This window comes from Macrobrachium rosenbergii, chromosome 13, assembly GCF_040412425.1.
Source record: "Macrobrachium rosenbergii isolate ZJJX-2024 chromosome 13, ASM4041242v1, whole genome shotgun sequence".
In the NCBI taxonomy this organism is placed as follows: Eukaryota; Metazoa; Arthropoda; class Malacostraca; order Decapoda; family Palaemonidae; genus Macrobrachium; species Macrobrachium rosenbergii.
Genome location: NC_089753.1, coordinates 24,516,841 through 24,536,845, shown reverse-complemented (window position 1 = coordinate 24,536,845; position 20,005 = coordinate 24,516,841). Strand labels below are relative to the sequence as shown.

The 20,005-nt window shown below is 39.5% G+C and overlaps 2 protein-coding genes and 1 non-coding gene across 3 annotated transcripts in view; 2 read left to right on the top strand and 1 right to left on the bottom strand.

The window, feature by feature from the left end:
- The window catches only part of LOC136845041 (tigger transposable element-derived protein 1-like), a 289,897-nt gene that overhangs the window by 221,163 nt on the left and 48,729 nt on the right, over window positions 1-20,005 (top strand). The gene's annotated exons all lie outside the window — the stretch shown is intronic.
- Window positions 1-20,005, bottom strand: part of LOC136844563 (uncharacterized) — an 89,426-nt gene that overhangs the window by 49,402 nt on the left and 20,019 nt on the right. Inside the window, exons 2-4 of the mRNA XM_067113838.1 lie at window positions 15,272-15,595; window positions 576-796; window positions 1-186 (exon numbers count right to left, since the gene is read on the bottom strand). Coding sequence (XP_066969939.1) covers window positions 1-186; window positions 576-796; window positions 15,272-15,595 — 731 coding nt within the window. The remainder of the gene's footprint in view (window positions 187-575; window positions 797-15,271; window positions 15,596-20,005) is intronic.
- Window positions 9,365-9,467, top strand: LOC136845387 (U6 spliceosomal RNA). Its single transcript, XR_010855170.1, has one exon. It is a non-coding gene; the product is annotated as a U6 spliceosomal RNA (small nuclear RNA).

The window sequence follows — 20,005 nt, the reverse complement described above, 5'->3', positions numbered from 1 at the left end:
CTTGAAAGCACAATTCTTGGTCAAGATGTGAGGAAACAAAGCCTTTCCCCGTAGGCTACGATGAGACACTTCGTAACATTTCCCAAAATTCTTCCCATTCACACTAAACGACATGCCGATGGGCTCAGAATCCATGTCCAAAAAGCAGCCTATGACATCACCTTTTCCAAAGAGTCGTCCATAATCCTGTAGAACAATATTGGTTAGTATTAAACTTGGATTATTTTGCAAAAACTCCCCTCACATGGCCCACTACAGAAGGTGCACTGTTTCCAGTTTCATACTTTTCAACTGTTCCAAACAGTCTCTGTAAGCTTATTTGTCAGTGTTCTTTACTGTTACTGTGCTTGAATTTCCCTTCCTTACCTAAGAACAAATCATTCTGGCAAGCCCTGTGCAAGTAGAAATGTTTATCACATACTATTTGCTTGCAATACACCAGTGTGATAATAATTTATCCTTAGGTATGCTAAAAACTCATGGAAAAGAACCCCATAGTAAAAATGTTTCTTATTCTATAATCTTGGTTGTAAACTTCTGCAATAACCATACAAAATTTCTAAGTCATATCTTACTTTGAATTTCAAGTCTGTGGATGCTTTAGCTGTTCCACAATAACCATAGCTGAAGGGCTCCTCTCCGAGCATCATTCCGGCACTATCAATGGACCACCCACATCTTAGACCATGGGGATGTTGTTCCTTTTCAAGGTGAGGAACTGCCAAGTGATCTTCTACTTTAACCTCATAGAATAAGCGACCACGCAGGAAGCCATATGTAGCACGAACTCCATGCCCTGCATAAGCAAAATCATCTAAAGTCATAGGTTTTACACTCATGAAGGTCTCCTCATCTCTGATCAAACTCAAATCACTGTTGCCTGTCGAGCAAAAGTCACATATAAAATGGCACAGATATTCATAAATACATCAGCATGAATTTAAGTCTAGTTTTACAAAACTTGTCAATAACAACTGGGCTATAATTATACCATGCTATAATTTTAAGATAATTAAAGGAAGTCTAAAAGTTCACAAGACTAATGTAGCATTAACCCTTAGGGGGCGTCTGTCAGCCATGAGCGACGAGAGTTAATTATAGTGGAAGAGCGAGCATCAATTCTTGTTTACCACCACAGAAAAATGTTTACCCTTAAAATTACTGGTCCATTTTCTTTTATTTACCATCAAAGAAAACGTGACGTCAATATCTAGCACCATCTATTGGTGGCGTCCCGAACAATAACAAGAGACCTCGGGTGTTTCACACCCAGGCAAGAAATAATTTGTATTTTGTCTATTTATTCTCTATAAAATGCTATGTTTTGTACACTGTATTAATGCATTTTTTGCATTGTGAATCAATGCTGGTTTAAAATGATGTCTGATAAGTTATCACAAGCTCACGTAATAGTAAAATGAAGCAGATATCTAAATCTAAAGCCGCTATCTAAATGTTATTGTTTGGCCCTTTAACTGGCCATTTAAATGTCGAGCCTTCTTTTTGCTTTTGCCTTTTTTATTTAATTCTTGTTCATTTTAAATTTTAAATAATCATGAATCCTTCAAGAAAGCAATCAAGAATTTTAAAGACACAAGAAAGATATTTTCAGGGAACTTGAAGAAATAAGAGCATCTGACAGTGAAAATGAGGATGCATTTGAGGAAATGACTGATTTATGGAAAGGGGACAGTGAAGAAGATGCTGATGAGGCAGATGATGTCATTGTAAATATGGTTTCACAAGAGGAGGATATGACAGTTCCAACCACTAGTAATTACCAAAGTACTATACACTGGCACAAAGTGGAAGATGTTTCAGTAAACCCCCAAATCTTAGATGGAATTACAGATTTTACAGGTAATCCTGGTAAAGAGGGCATAGACAATCTCACTCCCATGAGTGTTTTCTGAGACTGTTTCCCTCAGAAATATTTGATCATGTGGTTATAGAAACAAATAAATATGCCGAGATGATGATAAATATGAGGTGACCATTGCAGTGCAGATCCAGGTACAATAATTGGCACCCAGTAACAGTAGAAGAAATCAAAGCATTTTGTTGCTGTAGAAATAATGATGGGTATGGTGAAGAAAGCAACTTTAGCATCATATTTTGCAGATCCCTTTTGGTAATCAAAGACAACAGGTTTTAGTGAGGTGTTCACTAGACAGGTATCAGTTGTTACATGCTTTTTTGCATTTTGCAGACAATGATGCACACAAAAATAATGATAGACTTTATAAGGTGAGGCCAATTCTAAATAATGTTCAAAATCTATACACAAAAATTAACAGAAGTAAAGAAATAGCTATTGATGAGACTATGTTGAAATTCCAAGGAAGGCTGTATTTCAAACAGCATTTACCTTCAAAACCAACAAGGTGGGGGATAAAACTTTGGTCCCTTTGTGATGCCAAAACTGGATACCTTATGCATTTCAATGTATATACAGGTAAGGAAACAGTTAATCAACACCCTAGTGAAGGTAGATTAGGTACTAAGGTTGCCTTAGCATTACTAGAAGGGTTTGAAAATAAAGGCCATACACTCTGTGGATAGCTTTTACACAAGTGTAGAGCTTTTTATTAAGCTAAGGGAGAGAGGTGTGGGTGCTTGTGGCACTGTTCATGTAAATAGAAAGGGTCTGCCCAAGGAAATGGGAAGAGCTAAAATGAAAACAGGAGAACTTCCAATAATATGGACAAATAATGAAAATACAACGGTAGCAGCAACTTGGCAGGGCACAGGTAAAGTGAACATGTTGTCAACTGTTGGTGATTCAAGTGTGAAGGGTAACAATAAAATAAAAAAAAGGTGACAGAATTGTACATGAACCATCCATTCAAGTTTATTATAATAAATATAAGAGAGGGGTGGACAGGTTTGATCAACTGCGTGCAACAGATAATTTTAGTCAGAGGAAGAAGAAATGGTACCAGGTTATACAGCATTTTGTTATAGAGGTGGCCTTAGTGGATGCAAAAATAGCTTATGGTATCCAAAATACAAATATAAAACTAAGTCAGAGGGAATTTAGAGAACAGGTATTCAAAAAGGCCACTGATTGGTAAGAGGAGACTGGAATCACCATTATCAACCAGACTCACAGGCAGACATTTCAATGCACAATTTGCAAACAAAAATCACAAGTCTGATTGTATTGTTTGCAGTATGAGAAGCAGTCACTGCTGCTTTAAGAAAAAATGGCAGTGCAGAAGACAAACAACATATCACTGTGAATTGAACTGAATATAGAATTTAGGCCAAAGGCCAACCACTGGGATCTATGCAGTCATTCAGCGCTGAAATGGAAATTGACAGTTAAAAGTTTGAAAGGTGTAACAGGAGGAAAACCTCGCAGTTGCACTATGAATCAATTGTTAGGAGAGGGTGGAAAGTTGATGGAAGAAAGGGAATATGAAAGGAGGTACTGTACAGTAACAAGAACAAAAGGGATTGCAGCTAGGGGCCGAAGGCGTGCTGCAAAGAACCTTAAGTAATGCCTACAGTGCACTGTATGAGATGCACTGACGGCACTACCCCACTACAGGGAACATATCACTGTGAAACTTGTCCTAACAAGCCACCTTTGTGTATTTTGCCATAATTCAAAATATACCATACTGTAAGCAAGTACAAAAACACCTACGAATGTAATAAGCTATGCAAAATCAGTGGTTAGTTGATATTTTGTTTTAAGAGTTCTCTGAATGAAAATTCCTATTTCATTTGTATATGAGTCTCATAGATGAAAGTACAGTACATAAGAAAAGACCATTTTCTTTCTATATAATGCTCTGAATACTGTTCAATTTCATTCTGATGTCTTAACATCATATAAAAGAAATTCTCTCTCTTATTTTCATATAATAAAAGTTGTGCTGCATAAAATAAAAACTACATAGTAGATTCTTTTCCTTCAACACTGCAAAATCTCAAGATGTTTTCACACAGAAAGAAAAAAGACATTTTTATAATACAATAAAGTTTTGTATATATTTACCAAGTATCTACATAGCTATTAGTTTCACTTGACAGAGGCAGTTCTAAATCTGAAATTTTCAGTAATGCGCTTTTGTTTTAGTATAGGTAACTAGACCCCATCCTTACATCCTTACAGTTCGTTCGGGTTGCCCCAGGTCCCTCAGTGTGAGGCACCTCTGATGTCTACCAGAGAATTGCTAATGCATCTTCCAGTATATTTTGCATCTTCCAATCTTGGATGGTCTGGGATGCAGCTTAGATATTTGTCGAGCTTATTCTTAAACACATCTACGCTCACTCCTGATAAGTTCCTCAGATGAGCTGGTAACGCATTGAATAAATGGTGCATTATCGATGCTGGTGCGTAGTGGTTTAATGTCCTGTGTGCTTTCCTTAGCTTTCCTGGTATAGTTTTGGACACTGTTAATCTATCTCTGCTTGCTCTTTCTGATATTTTTAGCTCCATGATGTTTTCGGTATTTCCTTCTATCTGTTTCCATGCCTGTATTATCATGTAGTGTTCTCTTCTCCTTTCAAGACTATATAATTTTAAGAATTGAAGTCTTTCCCAGTAGTCAAGGTCCTTAACTTCTTCTATTCTAGCTGTAAAGGACCTTTGTACACTCTCTATTTGTGCAATATCCTTTTGGTAGTGTGGGTACCATATCATATTGCAATATTCAAGTGGACTACGTACATACGTTTTCTTATTTTGAAGTGCCGGAACAACATTCCCATTTTTGCTTTGCATTTTGCCAATGGTATTGCTATTTGATCATTGCATAACATACTCCTATTCAACATCACACCAAGGTCTTTAAATAAATATATATATATATATATATATATATATATATATATATATATATATATATATGTATCTGCTTCCTTATTTGTGATTATCTCATTATTAGGTTCCCTATATGCATATAGCATTCCTTCTTTATCACCATAATTTATTGATTCAAATTTATCAGAGCTAAATACCATCCTATTTACCTCTGCCCATTCATATATTTTGTTTAGGTCTCTCTGTGGCGAGTTCCTATCTTCATCACAGGTAATTTCTCTACTTATTCTTGTGTCATCGACGAAACTTCTCACTACCAGGGAAGAATAGGTACAACAGTACTGAAGATCCAAATTTGTTTGTGCCTAATGTCCATGAGAGGGGAAGTGGGAGGGCTCTGATCATGTAGTTAATTGGTAAGTATATATAAAACTTTATTTTATCATAAAAGTAATTTTTATATAAGTAACTTACCAAGTAACTACATAGCTGAATCCCACACTTACAGAGGGTGGGAAGAATGGACATTTTCCAACCAAAAACACTCAATAAAGGGGATGAATTCGAATTAGAGAGGTAGCTAGCATTGATGTAATGCATGTTGTAACCTTATCTGGTGAGAGAGCTGCAGCAGAAGATACTGCCTCTAGTTGGCATTCATCTCAACCTGTAGTGATGCTGCAGTAAAGCTGAGAGTCGTCTCTCCTTCAGTGGGAGAACCTTGCAGTCAAGGAGTACTCCAAAGACTGACAAGGCCTTACAAAATAAATGCCCTTGACCTGGGGGCAGTACAATAAATACAACCAAACAATTGCTACCACAATATTAAAACCATAACCCAAACATTAAAAACCAAGGGCTGGTGGGTACTCCTGGTAAACGGCACCACCAGGCATCCCAAAACTCAGCCTCCCTTTAACAAGGAGAGGAGATAGAATATTCGAAGGTATATAATAAGTCCTCACGTGAAAATAAAAGGAAATGGCACCAAGACTTACAACTTTTATTCTTATACTGTACTTCTTCCCCCAATACCATGCCAGCCACAGCTAATGGGCCTAATGTACTGCAATTATTATAGACTGTCTCCACACCACACTAATAACTGGGGGCGAACACTGATTTTGACTGACTTCCAGTAAGTTGATTGGAGAATCGTCGAGAGCAACAAGTTTTTCTTAAAAACCAACGAAGTGGCAACTGCTCTAATCTCATAAGCTCTTACTTTAAAAATAGAGAGATCGTCTTCTTGAATCTTCGAGTGTGACTCGGAAATAATGCTCTTTAAAAAGAGGGCCCAGGCATTCTTAGACAGCGATCGGGAGGTTTTTTTTTACCAAACACCATAGATTCTGAAGGGAACCTCTGATCCCTATGGCCCTATCCAAGTAGTACTTAACAGCTCTAACTGGGGAAACAGTTTTCTCCTGGTCTGCTGGCCCAAGGATACCTAACAAGCTCTTGATCATAAATGAACGAGGCCAAAGGTTAGACGGAGTTTTGTTCTTTGCCAGGAATCCAAGTGTGAATGAGTAGACTGCATCTCCTTGCGAAAAACCCAATCGCTTACCGAAGGTGTGTAATTTGCTGATCCTCTTTGCTGTAGCTAAAGCAACTATAAAGAGAGTCTTTCTGGTTAAATCTCTCAACGATAAAGCATGAAGGGGCTCAAATGTAGGGCCAGAGAGCCATTTGAGGATGACTATCTAGATTCCAGGTAACTCACATAGACTTCTCTTGCTTGGAAGTATCTACGGACTTAATTAGATCGCTTACGTTTTGATTAGCAGACAACTCAAGACCTCTATGTCTAAACAAAAAGTTTAGCATAGATCTATAACCTCTGATTGTAGAGGTGGCAAAGCCTTGAGAGGAACTCAGAATATTAAAAAATCAGCGATCTTTGCTACACAAGTTTAAAAAGATGATATGCCATGTCTTCAGCACCAGTCATGAAAGATTGTCCACTTCGCCTGGTAGACATTAACGGAAGACTGACACCTGCATTTGGTGATTGCTTCTGCAGCTTTTCTTGAAGAGCCTTTCGCTCTAACAAGCTCCCTGACAGTCTGAAGCCTGTCAGAGCGAGAGCATATAAGAATAGATGGAAGCGATGGAAGTGAGGATGCTTTAGAAGGCTTCTCTTCTGAGGTAGAAGTCTTGGGAAGTCTATTTAGAGACGGAGAAGGTCCGGGAACCACTCTTTCTGTGGCCAAAACAGAGCTACAAGTGTCATGGACATGTTGGTGTGGGGCATGAACTTGTTTAGGACTTCCCTCACCATGCTGAACGGTGGGAAAGTGCAGACATCTAAGCCCTACCAGTCCTGGAGCATGGCATCCGTTGCCCATGCCTGAGGGTCCAGGGATGGAGAACAGTAGGCGGGGAGGCAATGGTTCCTCGAAGTCGCAAGCAGGTCTAACGACGGTTTTCCCCACCATTTCCACAGGTCGGTGTACACCTGTGGATTCAGTGTCCATTCCATTGGAAGGACCTATTTGTAGCGACTTAACTCGTCCGTGAGAATGTTTAACTGTCCCTAGATGAAGCGAGTTATTATCCTGGTATGGTTGATCTCTGTCCAGAGAAGAAGATCCTTGGCTGCTTCATAACGGGAAAAGGAATAAGTCCCTCCCTGATTTTTGATGTAGGCCAAAGCGGTTGTGTTGTCTGAGTGGACTGTGACTGTCTTGCCATAAGTCTCCATAAGTCTCAACAGCCATGTGGACACGTGGACATCCGTGCGGAATCGACTTCTTATTGGACTCGACAATGTTTGCATGGACTTGACGACATCTCGTACTGACCAAAAACATATGTGGAACTGTACATGGAGGAAACTAATACTGTATCTGGCAAGCTTATAAAAGCTTGAAAAAGTCCATAACATCTGGGCATGGCCTAACAGTGGCCTTGTCAAAAACCAGGCTGTGATGACTTCTTCTGCAGGTAGGGCGAAATCCTCTAAACATTAAAAATAGTGCCAAGCACTCTGGAACAGGCACCAGGCATTCAGGAATCGCACCAGGCACTAGGAGGGAAAATATCAGGGCAATAAATCCAGCCAGTCTAGTCTTCATATATTCATCAATAAATATACAGGCAGTCCTTGGTTATCGGTGGTTGTTCTATTCAATGGCATGACAAGCAAAAATCGCCGATTTTTGGTTATTGGCGCTTCTGTTAGGTATGTATTGGCGCCTATACCTGCTTATTGGCGTCGATAAGTGGAAATCAACGCATATCAGCACTGAAAATTGCCGATTTTTGTCGCTGGACAAGCGCCGAAAAACTGTATTGCCGATAGCTGAGCATTCAAATCACTTTATTAACAAAATAACATTAAAATAAACACAAACTCTCATTGCATGTGTCTGCAGATTTAAGTGAACAAAAGGCTATTTCCCTCTCATTAGGGAGAAAACTAAAATGTGATTGGCTGGCTGATTGCCACTGATACTTGTTAGCCAATGACAGCCTGCTTCTTTGGTTCTAAAACACATCACTACCTGATGTAAACATTAGGTTAAATGCTGGAAGAAGTTGGATTGCCACAATCTTGGCAATTGGACTTTTGCTGACAAAGTCTCAACTGTGGTGTTTCAGGGCATAAGGGTCAAAGGATTGTGAGGGGTTTGGGATATCCCTGGCAGATCAGTACATGCTCATCCCAGTCTACTGCCTTTCCCCTTGTTGTTAGTGGAAGCCATCACGTTCATGGTTTTAGAGTCCAAGAGGAATGTTGTACCTTTCCTTCATTTTTGGCCTGTTGTTTGTGCAATTATCAAAAAAATTATTTTTCCTTTTAACCCCCATTTTTGCTTTTTATACAAGGAAAAAAGACGATTATAGTTTTTTCTAACATGTACTGATTACTGCAGTTCCAGTTTGCATTAAAATATTTGGAAAATACTGTACATTTAAATGTTTTGCATGCAGTAGTGTTTATCTAAAAGTAAGAGATTTTTTAATAGGTCTAGATTTTACCCACAACTACATACTTTTTGATGAGGTGATTTTAGTGTATGGATAATGTATGTGTTTTGCACATAGTTCTAATTACCGTGTAATTGATATTATTGAAATATATCTTTTATATAAGTAACTTATCAAGTAATTACATAGCTAAAGTTTCTAAGTAGTGCGGCAGCTTAAATTCAAAATTCATGGTAGCACTTCGACTCTTCAGTGTAGGTGACCAGTCCTGCCCACTAATGGGAATACTAGGAATGACTTAGCAGACAACCTCATTCTGTTTCTGCAGTGCTTGATGTAAACATCGAGTACTTGCAGCAGCTTTGTTCATTATTTTCATTATTACTGCTTATTTCGAGTAACCTTCAAGCTGAAAGCTTTCAGGATCAGTTTTTTCTTGTTTTGTTATTTTTAAGTTGATTCAAGTTCGTTAATTTTTTTGCTACTGTAGCGAATTTTCAATCAAGATTAAACATCTTATCACACTTTCCTTTGCAGGACTGAAAAAGTGTAAGGGCAGGAATGTAGGAGGACAGAAATTGTGCTTAATGTTTTGGTTGCAATGAGCTTTAAGAAGAGAAGACATTCTCGACAGCCGAGAACCATGCTTCGGTACTTGCTTCGGCAGTACATATACTAAAATCAAAACGATAGAGAGATTAGCAAGGCACCTGCCCAAGGATGACACGGAAATCGTGAAGCATTCCAATTTTTTAGCACCAACCTGGCTTCCAGCTCACCTGGCGCCAGCTCATACTACGTGTGTGCCCAGGAGCGCCCATCAGCTCCTGAGGTACTAGCTCACCTGGCACCAACTTTGGGTTATGAAATTTTTTTTTTTTTTTCAGAAAAAACAGGCTTTGACGTAGGAAAAACCTATTTTTGGTAGTCGCTGTAGAGTCCTCAAGGAGTTACCTTCCATGGTCTACCAGAGCTCCATGGTAACCAGACTAATATTGAAGAATTCTCTTCTAGTTGGTCTTTTTGGCAAGGTAATGTCGTAATAATTAACTTTACAACACGTGATGGAGCATATAATGGACTCAAAGATAAGAGGGCACTTTCCCTTATCTTCAGCAAAGCAGGTTCCGGCTTTTACAAAGAAATGATCAATTGAAAAAATTTAAAACTAAAACTTTTGTTAGAACTTGATATTAAGCACTTATCTTGTTATTTTTGATGTTTCCATGATCCTCGATAATGAAAATGGAGAGAAGTCGAATTTTTTCGGAGCACTGATAACAATGTGAACCGCTCGCTATAGACTAAAGAGAGTTAATGGTTCCTTGGTCTTTAATGACCCAGTTGTAAACAAGAAGGAGGACGCGCATGCGCAATAATCACTTCTCTTTCTTGCAGGTTCTTCTGATGGAAAATTTGGGTTCAGCTTCGCTGAAGATAAAGGAAAGTTCCCTCTTATCTTTGAATCCATTATATACTCCATCACGTGTTATACAGTAATGTTAATCATTACGACGCAATACCTGGCCAAGAAGACCAACTGGAAGAGAATTCTTTGATACTAGTTTGGTAACCAAGGAGCTCTGGTAGACCAAGGACGGTAAAGCCTTGATGACGAAACAAGCGACTACGCTATGAAAAACATTAATGCAAACACAGTAAAATATCAATATTTTTTTTTCTACGCTATCAAAAATATTAATGTAAACACAGTACAATATCAATATTTTTTTCTTAAAAAATATTTGTAAAACCATGCGCAAATCACAAACTCAAAGCTACTGGGAAAGAAAATGCAGCTTGGGAAGCTGAAATACCTAGGTGCAATGCTATTTGACACACTGTTGGCTGGCACTTGCAATGAAGCCAATCCAGGAGCACCGTTCACTTTCCTAGACACTGATTGGCTGCACCCCCCAAAAGCCTTTGCCTTGAGGAGATGTGCTGAGGAAGTCTGCATCTCTACCAGTTCACCACGTAGACCTCTGCTGTTTGGGTGTTTCACTGCATATGTGCAATGTACTCTGAATATCTTTGTGTCTTGTTGTTAATCTTTGTGTGTATTTTTTAATCATGCCTTATGATGCCTTGTAACACCCTGCTCCTTCTAAGGCTTCTGGCAAAGAGCCTACGCACCAGAAGAAGGTCATGACGCTCCAGGAGAAGGTAGCACTTCTGGAAACATTGAAGGAAGGAAAAAGTTACATTGCAGTAGCCGGCCATTATGGCATGAATGAGAGTACCGTCTGGTATATCAAGAATGAGGTGGTGATAAGGAAGACCGTGGATGTTAGCTGTGCTGTAGTGCCAAGAAGTTTCCACTATGCATAAGAGCACTGTGAGGATGGAGTCGGCCTTGGTGTGGTGGATAACAGACTGCCATACGAAGAACATCCTGCTCAACGGCAACATCATCCATGAGAAGGCACAACAACTCTACCAGCAGTTTTCGACTGTTATGGAAGGTGGCGACGTACGAGAAGCACATTTCTTAGGCTTCAAAGACCCCGCCAAAGAAGAAGAGGAAGAAGCAGGACCATCGTCAGCTCCTCAAGATTTTCAGGCCTGCAAGGGGTGGTTCCACCAATTCCAGAAGCGGTTCCACCTAAAGTATGTTTCTCTGCATGAGGAAATGGCATCAGCAGACATGGAAGCAGCCAAAAAATATCCCAACACCTTCAAGAATATCATCAGGGACAAGGGCTACGTCCAGAATATGTGTTCAATATGGATGAGACTCGCTTGTTCTGGAAGAAAATGCCTCACAGACATACCTCATGAAGGACAAAGCCAGAGCCTCCCAGTTTAAGGCCCAGAAGGACAGGGTTACCCTCATCATGTGTGGCAATGCTGCTGGCTTCATGCTGAAACCAGGCCTCATTTACAAGGCTGCAAACCCCAGGGCCCTCAAGAATAAAAATGAGAACTTGTTGCCTGTGTTCTGGATGCACAATCCCAAGGCCTGGATCGCCAAAGTACTTACGTCTAACTGGTTCACTCAGAGCTTCATCCCTCAAGTTAAAGATTACCTCAACAACTTGTGCATGGAGTTCAAGGTGTTGTTGATTATGTAATGCTGGTGGCCACCCTGTGGATCTTTATTACGAAGGAGTCTGGCTCAAGTTCCTCCCTGCCAACACCTCCCCTCTCCTCCAGCCTAAGGACCAAGGCGTGATCCATGCCATCAAGGAACTCTACACCCAGAATTCCCTTGAGCACCTTCTGAAGGAAATGGAGACTGACAGTGAATTTTTGCAGAAAGAATATTGGCGTAAATTCACAATTGCCATGTCTGACCATCGTCAGCCAATCATTGAAGGATATGAAGAAGGAGACCCTTAAAGCATGCTGAAAGAAGTTGTCAGAGTCTCTTCATGATTATAAAGGCTTCTCTCCTGAAGAAATTCAACATTCAGCCATTGTTAAGGCATTCCAATTGGAGAGGATGCTTGGTGGAGAAGGCTTCGATGACGTCACCAATGATGAAGTCTGTACCCTCATTGCTGCCCACTCTGACCCCCTGTAGGACCAAGGTTTGGAAGAGCTGACGAAGTCTGCCAGCAAGGATGATGACACGGCAGGTTTAGGGGACAAGGAGGAGGACGAGGGCCTGTCTTTGGAACGTCTGTCCCGAATTATGAGATGACTGGGACATCGGATCCTTATACGGAAAGCTCCACAAAGTTTTCAAAAGTCCCTCGTGTGCATGGGGGCCCTATAATAACCTCCTTGTCAGCATGAAGAAGCAGCAACAGCAGCTGCCTATCACCATGACTCTCAAGCCCAAGAAGAAGGACCTTCCAAGCCTCCCGAAGCCCCTGAAGAAGTGTAATTGGTGGACAAAGTGCCCGAAGAAAGGGAAGAGGCACCCCAGAGGAAATGTAACTCCTATGCTTTGCTGTGCAGTCATATCTTCAGTCATTTATCGGACTGCACAGCAAATGCATCATCATCTTCAACCAACATACATCACTGGTGAGTACCTGTACGATTTATGCACAGTAATCTTAAACTTCTCATTATTTCATATATTTTTTTCAATGCATATTTAAATATTTAGGTACAGTACTTAACTGTTCCCTGTACTTGAGAATGTGCCAATGTTACCCCTCTCTACTGTACACATTTAAAGAAAACAGCAAGGCTTGAATACTGTACAAAAAAAAAAGTGCGTGCCCGAATATAGGAGTAACTTGATTAGTTTTCACCTTGGTAAGAGTACCAATAGGAGTGCTGATGTGTACCTATAAGCCATATTTGTATTTTTAATGGTAATGTTGTAAGATGACTTTTGAAATGATATTAAAGTGTTTTAGGATGATAGTTTTAAGGTATATTAGGCAGTTATAAGTGTTTTAGAGGGAGTCTCAAGTATTCGGGGATTTCAGCTATTCGTGGGCAGTTGTGGTCCCTAACCCCTGCAAATACTGGGAGTCGAATGTACTTTATTTTGGAAACTGTTTATTCACATAGGTATGTTGTTCCAAAGAGAGACACAAAGCTACTAGAAAGTTTTCAATTTTAAAAACTGATCTGGCTTTAAAAAATTATAAAACTCAATCAGCTTTCCTTCTTTATACTTATCTATAAATCTGCCATCTGCCTGGAGGTCAATAATTTCCAATTGCAGTTGATTTGGAAGATTTTCAACATTGCAGTCAAATACAGTAAATTTTCAGAGCCTGATTTCTTTTGTTTGAGTATCAAGGTCAGAAAATCACTCTTGAATTTTTTCAAGTCTACAATTATTTCATTTGCAAATGAGGAAGGAAATTCAATTTCACTTTCTGCATGAAATTTTTTACAACATGGAAAAAGAACAAACTTTTGAACTTTTGCTCTGAAACCCTTGACATGGGCAAATAAAACACCAATCAAATTTTCATCACCTTGCAACTTCAAATTCAATTGATTCATATGACCAATCACATCTGCAAAAAATGCCAGCTTCTACAGCCACTCACTATCTGACAACAGGGGTTAAGGTTTATTTCTCTGTGAGAAACAGATAATTTTCCCGTTGGAGCTGGAAGAAACGGAGCAGAACCTTTCCACACTACGCCACTGAATTGCTTTGTAAACAAGCTAGTCAACAAACTCAGAATCAATACTTCCAGAAAATTGTGCAACTGGTAATGACTGATGCATTAGATCGAATAAAATTAACCTTAACCTCAGAAACAAAAGCCTTTATGACAAGAGACATATCAAGCTATTTTAAGCACAAAGCTTGTTGATGGATAAGGCAATGAAGCAACATGGGTTTTAAGAATCTCCCAACCTCAGAAGCTGTGGTAATTTTTCCCAACTACACCTTTCTTCACCTAGACATATTTTTCCCTTCATCACTTGTCACACACAGCAGTTACAGTACTACTATTCCAGGTATATTCAGTCATGGTTTTTTTGCACTTTCACAAAAATGCCCTCTCCAGTTGTTGTGGTGTGCATGCACTGAACTGATGCTAATTCTTGGGTGACATTAAAATCACTGTTAACACCATGGACAGATACCAGTTGTGAGGCATCACACACACGATTTGGTTCACTCAACAAATGAGAATACAAGCAAAATCTTGTTGCTTTGTGCACAATTTGCTGAACTATAGTGCTTCCTAAATCTTCAATTCTACAAGCAACAGTTTGGTGCAAGATTTAACTGTGTTGAAAAGGTTTGCTCTTTCTGGACATAACTCTCCTGCCACTGCCATAATACACTTTTATAATATATCCACTGGCGAAAGGCTTTCCTCTTTTAGCCAACACATACGCAACTTTTTAGCTGTCCCTAATTAGAGCTTCATTTACAGTATTTTTCTCTGTAAAAACTCCGCTTAATACATTAACACTTTTCTGAATGCTGCTTTCCTGTCAAATGAGAATATCCTGAGCCATGTTTAGTCTCATAATGTTGGCGCATATTGTATTTGTTCAGAACAGCAACACTGTCTTTATATATGAAGCATAAGGCTTCATTTGCTTTCCCCAAAATAGTACTTTATGTCCCATTCTCATGGAACTGACAAATGTCCTTAATAAATACAAGACTGACATAATTTAATTTCCTAAAAATTAGTTTGCTTTTGAGTAAACATGAAAACATCTTGAATTTTAATTAGTCATTTTAGAAATCAGGCTAAGACAATTTTCTTTACTAAAAAATAAACTAATTTAAGAAATGAAATGACATTTTCATATTTACTAAGAGCATCTGGAGTACTGTAACTCCAAAGTTTAAGACACCAGGCAATCTACATGTGAAAATGATCATAGGCCTACCAAGGGCAATACCAGCACCAGATGAAATTATGTGGTGGGCCAGATGTGGCCCCCAGGCCATAGTTTGAAGACCCCTGTGCTAAATGGCAAAAGAAACTGTTGTACTGAATTATATACCCACTGACAACCAAGATTGACATACAAAAACATCCAAGGGTGCAACAACAACCATGTTACAGTTAATCACAAGAAACACATACACTACTATGTTTACACAATAAATTTGGGAAAGAAGAGGAGGGAGACGTTAAACACAATGATAATAGCTACTGTACTTACACCAATCCAACATTACTTTTGATCTGTCACATTCAGGTTCATTTTCCACTGTAACTGCTTCAACTGCTGGTCTTTGCTTCTTTGAATCTGGAGAACGTAACTGAGAAAGAGCTCTTCTCTTTTCTCCTCGTCTATCTTCAGTGTCAGGTGGCTCCTGCTTTGGTTCAATCAACTCTTCCTTGATATCAATTTCCTCACTATACATGGAATCATCATACACATTTCCAAGTTCTTCCTTAACATACACATTTCCAAGTTCTTCCTTAACATACACATTTCCAAGTTCTTCCTTAACATACACATTTCCAAGTTCTTCCTTAACCACTGCAAAAAAATAAATAAATAAATAAATAAATAAAGGTGAGAGGGAAATAAAACAAGTATCAACACGTGGACACTGATAAAAAGAACTAGATACAAGATTCATGTCAAGTGCAGTTGGAGGATGTTACAAATGAAGTTACAGATGAACCTAGAAGATTAAAGAGAGAGAGAGAGAGAGAGAGAGAGAGAGAGAGAGAGAGAGAGAGAGAGAGAGAGAGAGAGAGAGAGAGAGAGAGAGAGAGAGAGAGAGAGAGACTGTACTACATCCAATCTGTAACTCATAGAAACTCTAATTAATGTGTATATATAACCACAACTTCATAAAGTTTGCTTATAATGTGCCCTTGCTGCAAATCCCCCTTCGGTCTTTCTAGTTTAGCCATCAAATATTTTCAACTTTAACTTGTGCAACATATCTGGTAAGCAATCAACAAATGTGATTTTGGAGTAGAGCTGCTAAGCAGTCTAGGAAATATACTTCCTCAAAACAAAAAATGAATTACAGTACCGTACTGTAGTAGCATTGCAATCAAATTGAAGTCATAGAGCGGATGAAAGCAGCCTCCCTTGGCAACGTGATCTGTCTTTTTTTTTTTTACTGCTTTGTTTGTTCCCATCTTTATAGCTAGTGTTAAAAAATTCATGGATATTACAAATAAAATGAAACAAAAATACTTTTGTTTCATGAATTCTGCTAGCTAAACAATTATGCCATGATATCCACCTCCCACAAAGTCCTTTCCTTTCAACTACATTCTAACACTTATATTTTACTCTAACCCTAAAAATAACTAGAGCACTGTATAGGATACATACTGTATTACTGAATAAAAGGAAACACAAACTCCACATATGATTTCCCACTAACAAGGCATATCTGCCAGTCATTCTTCCACTCCCCCTTCTGAAAAATCATGTTGCACATCATAATAACAAAATACTACATATAGTGTATGTATATATTTTTTATAGCATTGCCACTGCTGGCCCTCAGAGTATACAGCAATTCACAATACGCTAGGGTAGAGATGGTCTCACCCTTCCCCTCCTCTAAAGTAGTTTTTTCCAAAAGAAACCAGATGATGATGCTGAAACTATCCGAGGCCAAAAACAAAAGCACCAAAGATATACATATTAAGCAAACTAAAGATCAAAAATGCTACTGTACTTAGAAAGAGAGAAGATATCTTGAAAAAGATGGAAAGAGTACAGTATTCTGGGCAACTGCTGCATGAAGAAAATGAAAAACTAATAAGAGAGGACAGACAAGTGAACACGGGAATGGTAATAAGTTTCTCTAGGAAAGAGGTGCTAAACGCCTTACAAAAGATGGAGAATGGGAAGGTGAAAGGACTGGACTTGATCCCAGCTGAAGTATGGAAAGCATTAGAAGACGAAGGAGTAGAAAGCCTTTACATTCTGATGGAAAAGATTTTAGATCAAGAGAGTAAGTGAGTGGCAATTACAGAGGTATCAAACTGATTCCCACACCTTGAAGATTTTAGTGAGAATGACAGATGCCAGACTAAGAGAGGAAGGAACAGCTGGGATTTATGAAAGGAATTGGAACAACAGATGGTTTGTTCTGTCCGAGACCAATAATGGAGAAATTCAGAGAGAAGCATATGGTGCTCATAGACTTTGAAATGGATGTAGTAGAGATGAGAATGTTAAGATGGATGCCTGGTGTAACAAGGGATGATAGGATTAGGAATGCCTATATAGGGAGGATCAACAAAGGTGGTTGGAATAAAAAAAAAAGTGCAGGAGGGGAGACTAAGATGATAGGGAAACCTTCTGAGAAGAGCGGAAGACCATATTAGAAGGCATGCTATGGAGATGGAAGTGCAGGGTAGAAGGCGACGAGGAATACCAAGAATGAGATGTAGAGACGGTGTGAGGGAGGACTTAAGAGAGAAGGGACTTGACGAAGCAGAAGCGTACCTCAGACGTGGATGAAAAGGTTCATCCAGAATACTGCAGCAACCCAGTAAATAAATGGGACTAAGGTGGGATGATGATGAGGGAAACTGTGTTTGTGTATGTAAACACCCTTTGTTTACATCTTTAGTTCATGTGGCATTTCTTAATGATGGCGTGTCCAAAGAAAATTCATTTTAAGAACACTACAAAAAAGTAATCATTTTCTGTTGCATGGTAATTAATGATTTTTCATTTCACCTCGCATCACAGGACCTTCACTTGAGTGTGTGTGTGTGTGTGTGTGTATTTACAGCAACATGTGGCATTTCATAAATATTTCATAAATCTTTCATCTCAAACAATAATGTTCACATTTGCAGTAAAATATTAATTAAAAATATTTATAATGTGAATTTCATCATGAATTTTGTCATATGTTGGTAACATGTTGCATTACTTGTGTTAAAACATTCACACACTAAGGGATATCAAGTGTGTTTCTCCAGTCTCTTTTGGGATGTAAAATCACAATTTTTGAAAATAAATTGTATTTTTCCTAACTATACAAAACTGAGGTCCTTTAAATTAGGAACTACTTTCAGCGTAGGCTGGAAGCAGCCGTTAAACTCTTCAACAAGGTGGTTAGGCAGTAACTACCACCAGGTAGGCAGGAATACTCGCCTGCCCAGATCTAAACCTTCCAGTTTGCCTTTCGGTCCAGGTTCAGATTGAGGGGTGGCATGAGGTGGGCATAATATGCAATGTAAAGGACCACAGGTTTATATAGTTAGGAAAAATACAATTTACTTTCAAAAATTGGGATTTGTTTCGACACGATATACAAACCGTTGGTCCTTTACATTAGGAAGACTCACTGGTTGGAGGGAGGAATCTGAATGAGTCTCCTGAACTGACTGGAGATCTGCACACCTGGACTACTCCTCCTGGTTGAAAGAGCGAGGAGGATTACCGAGCCTCTGACATATTGATCGGAGTGTAGGAACAGCAAGATCAAATGTCAGATACTGGACCTTTTCGCATGAGTGAGGAAACGTAACTCCTGCGAAATAGGCTGAAGAATCATAAGAGTTGGAGGCAGTAAGGAAAAGCTGAGATAGGGTTTCCCTTATTGCCAGTCTCTCCTTCCTCCCCTTCCTAGAGGAAGGAGCGGAATTGCTTCTAGGAGAAAAATAGAACGGGTGCTCAATGTGTAGTCTTACTGCATCAACGACAGGTCCAGCAAGTATTGGTTCGAGTCCTATTCTCATCCCGAAGGAGGAGAAGTAGAAGGACGGAAGGAGGAGGAAGAGAGGCCAGTCACTCTCAGTATCCTTCTCACTTCCAGAATCAACACCTTAGTCCTCTTGAAGGAGCCGGGTAAGAAAACACAACTTGTTGAGCAGCCATCACAGGGCCAAGGAAAAGAGGTTCCAAGGGCCTGTGGGCAAGACCGAAGGGAGAGGACACGAGTGTGGTCTATGAGACCACATCTTGCTTCCAGACCGACAGAAACTTCCAGAATGTGAGGGATGGACCAAGCCATTGACTTCGTGAGCTCTCGGGTGGAAGGTACTGGTATCATCGTCGTCAGCTGCCGAGTACCTCCTTCGATTGCTTCACAAAGCCAGGAGGAAGATGTGTCCTTGGACACTTCTTCCTTGGGAGAGAGAGTACTAGTGAAAATGTCGACAACATCCACGTTAGGAGTATCAAGCCTTTTCGGAAAGTACCACAGCTCCCTAATAGGACAATGTAACGAATGATCTGGATCATCAACACTAAGTCCAAGGAGGAGGGGAACAAGAAGGACTCGAACCCGACAATAGACGCTGAAGGATTCGGAGTCCACCTATGACATCCGAGGAGGAGTTGAGGTATTGATCCCCTTCACCTGTTCTTCCATCTTCTACACCAAGGCTGGAGCAAGATGAGAGATGGTCCTAAGGGTGCGTTGTCAATGCAGCGGCTGAAGAAGCTGGCGGCTGGCGGCTTTAACTGTGAGTTTTTAGCTGCTCGAATATAATCACCTACACAAATTTCAATACTACGAATGTGGCAGCTCTATTGTCATCAGTGTCATTGTTGGAGCTATGGCAGACACACTTGTGTTGCTCTTTTCTCTTCTCGAGGAGGAAGAAGAGGAAGAATGTTTGACAGCACTGCATAAGTTAAAGAGAAGTAAAACTGATGGAATGTATATAATGAGAGACACCGAGGGATTTCAGAAGATTCTAATTGAAAGACATCTTCTGAAGAATGACTTGTTGTTCAGGAAATTTTTCCGTTTAAATATTGAACAATTTAATTACATTTTGTCTTCATTGAACATGACCTAACAAGACAATCATGTGGCCATATAAAACATCCAGTAAGTCCTGCTACAAAACTAGGATTAACATTAAGGTATGTAATTTTAGCTTTAATATGCATGTAAACTTTTACTGTATATTTGTAAAGGACTGGTGACACGATTTTGACTTTGGCCTA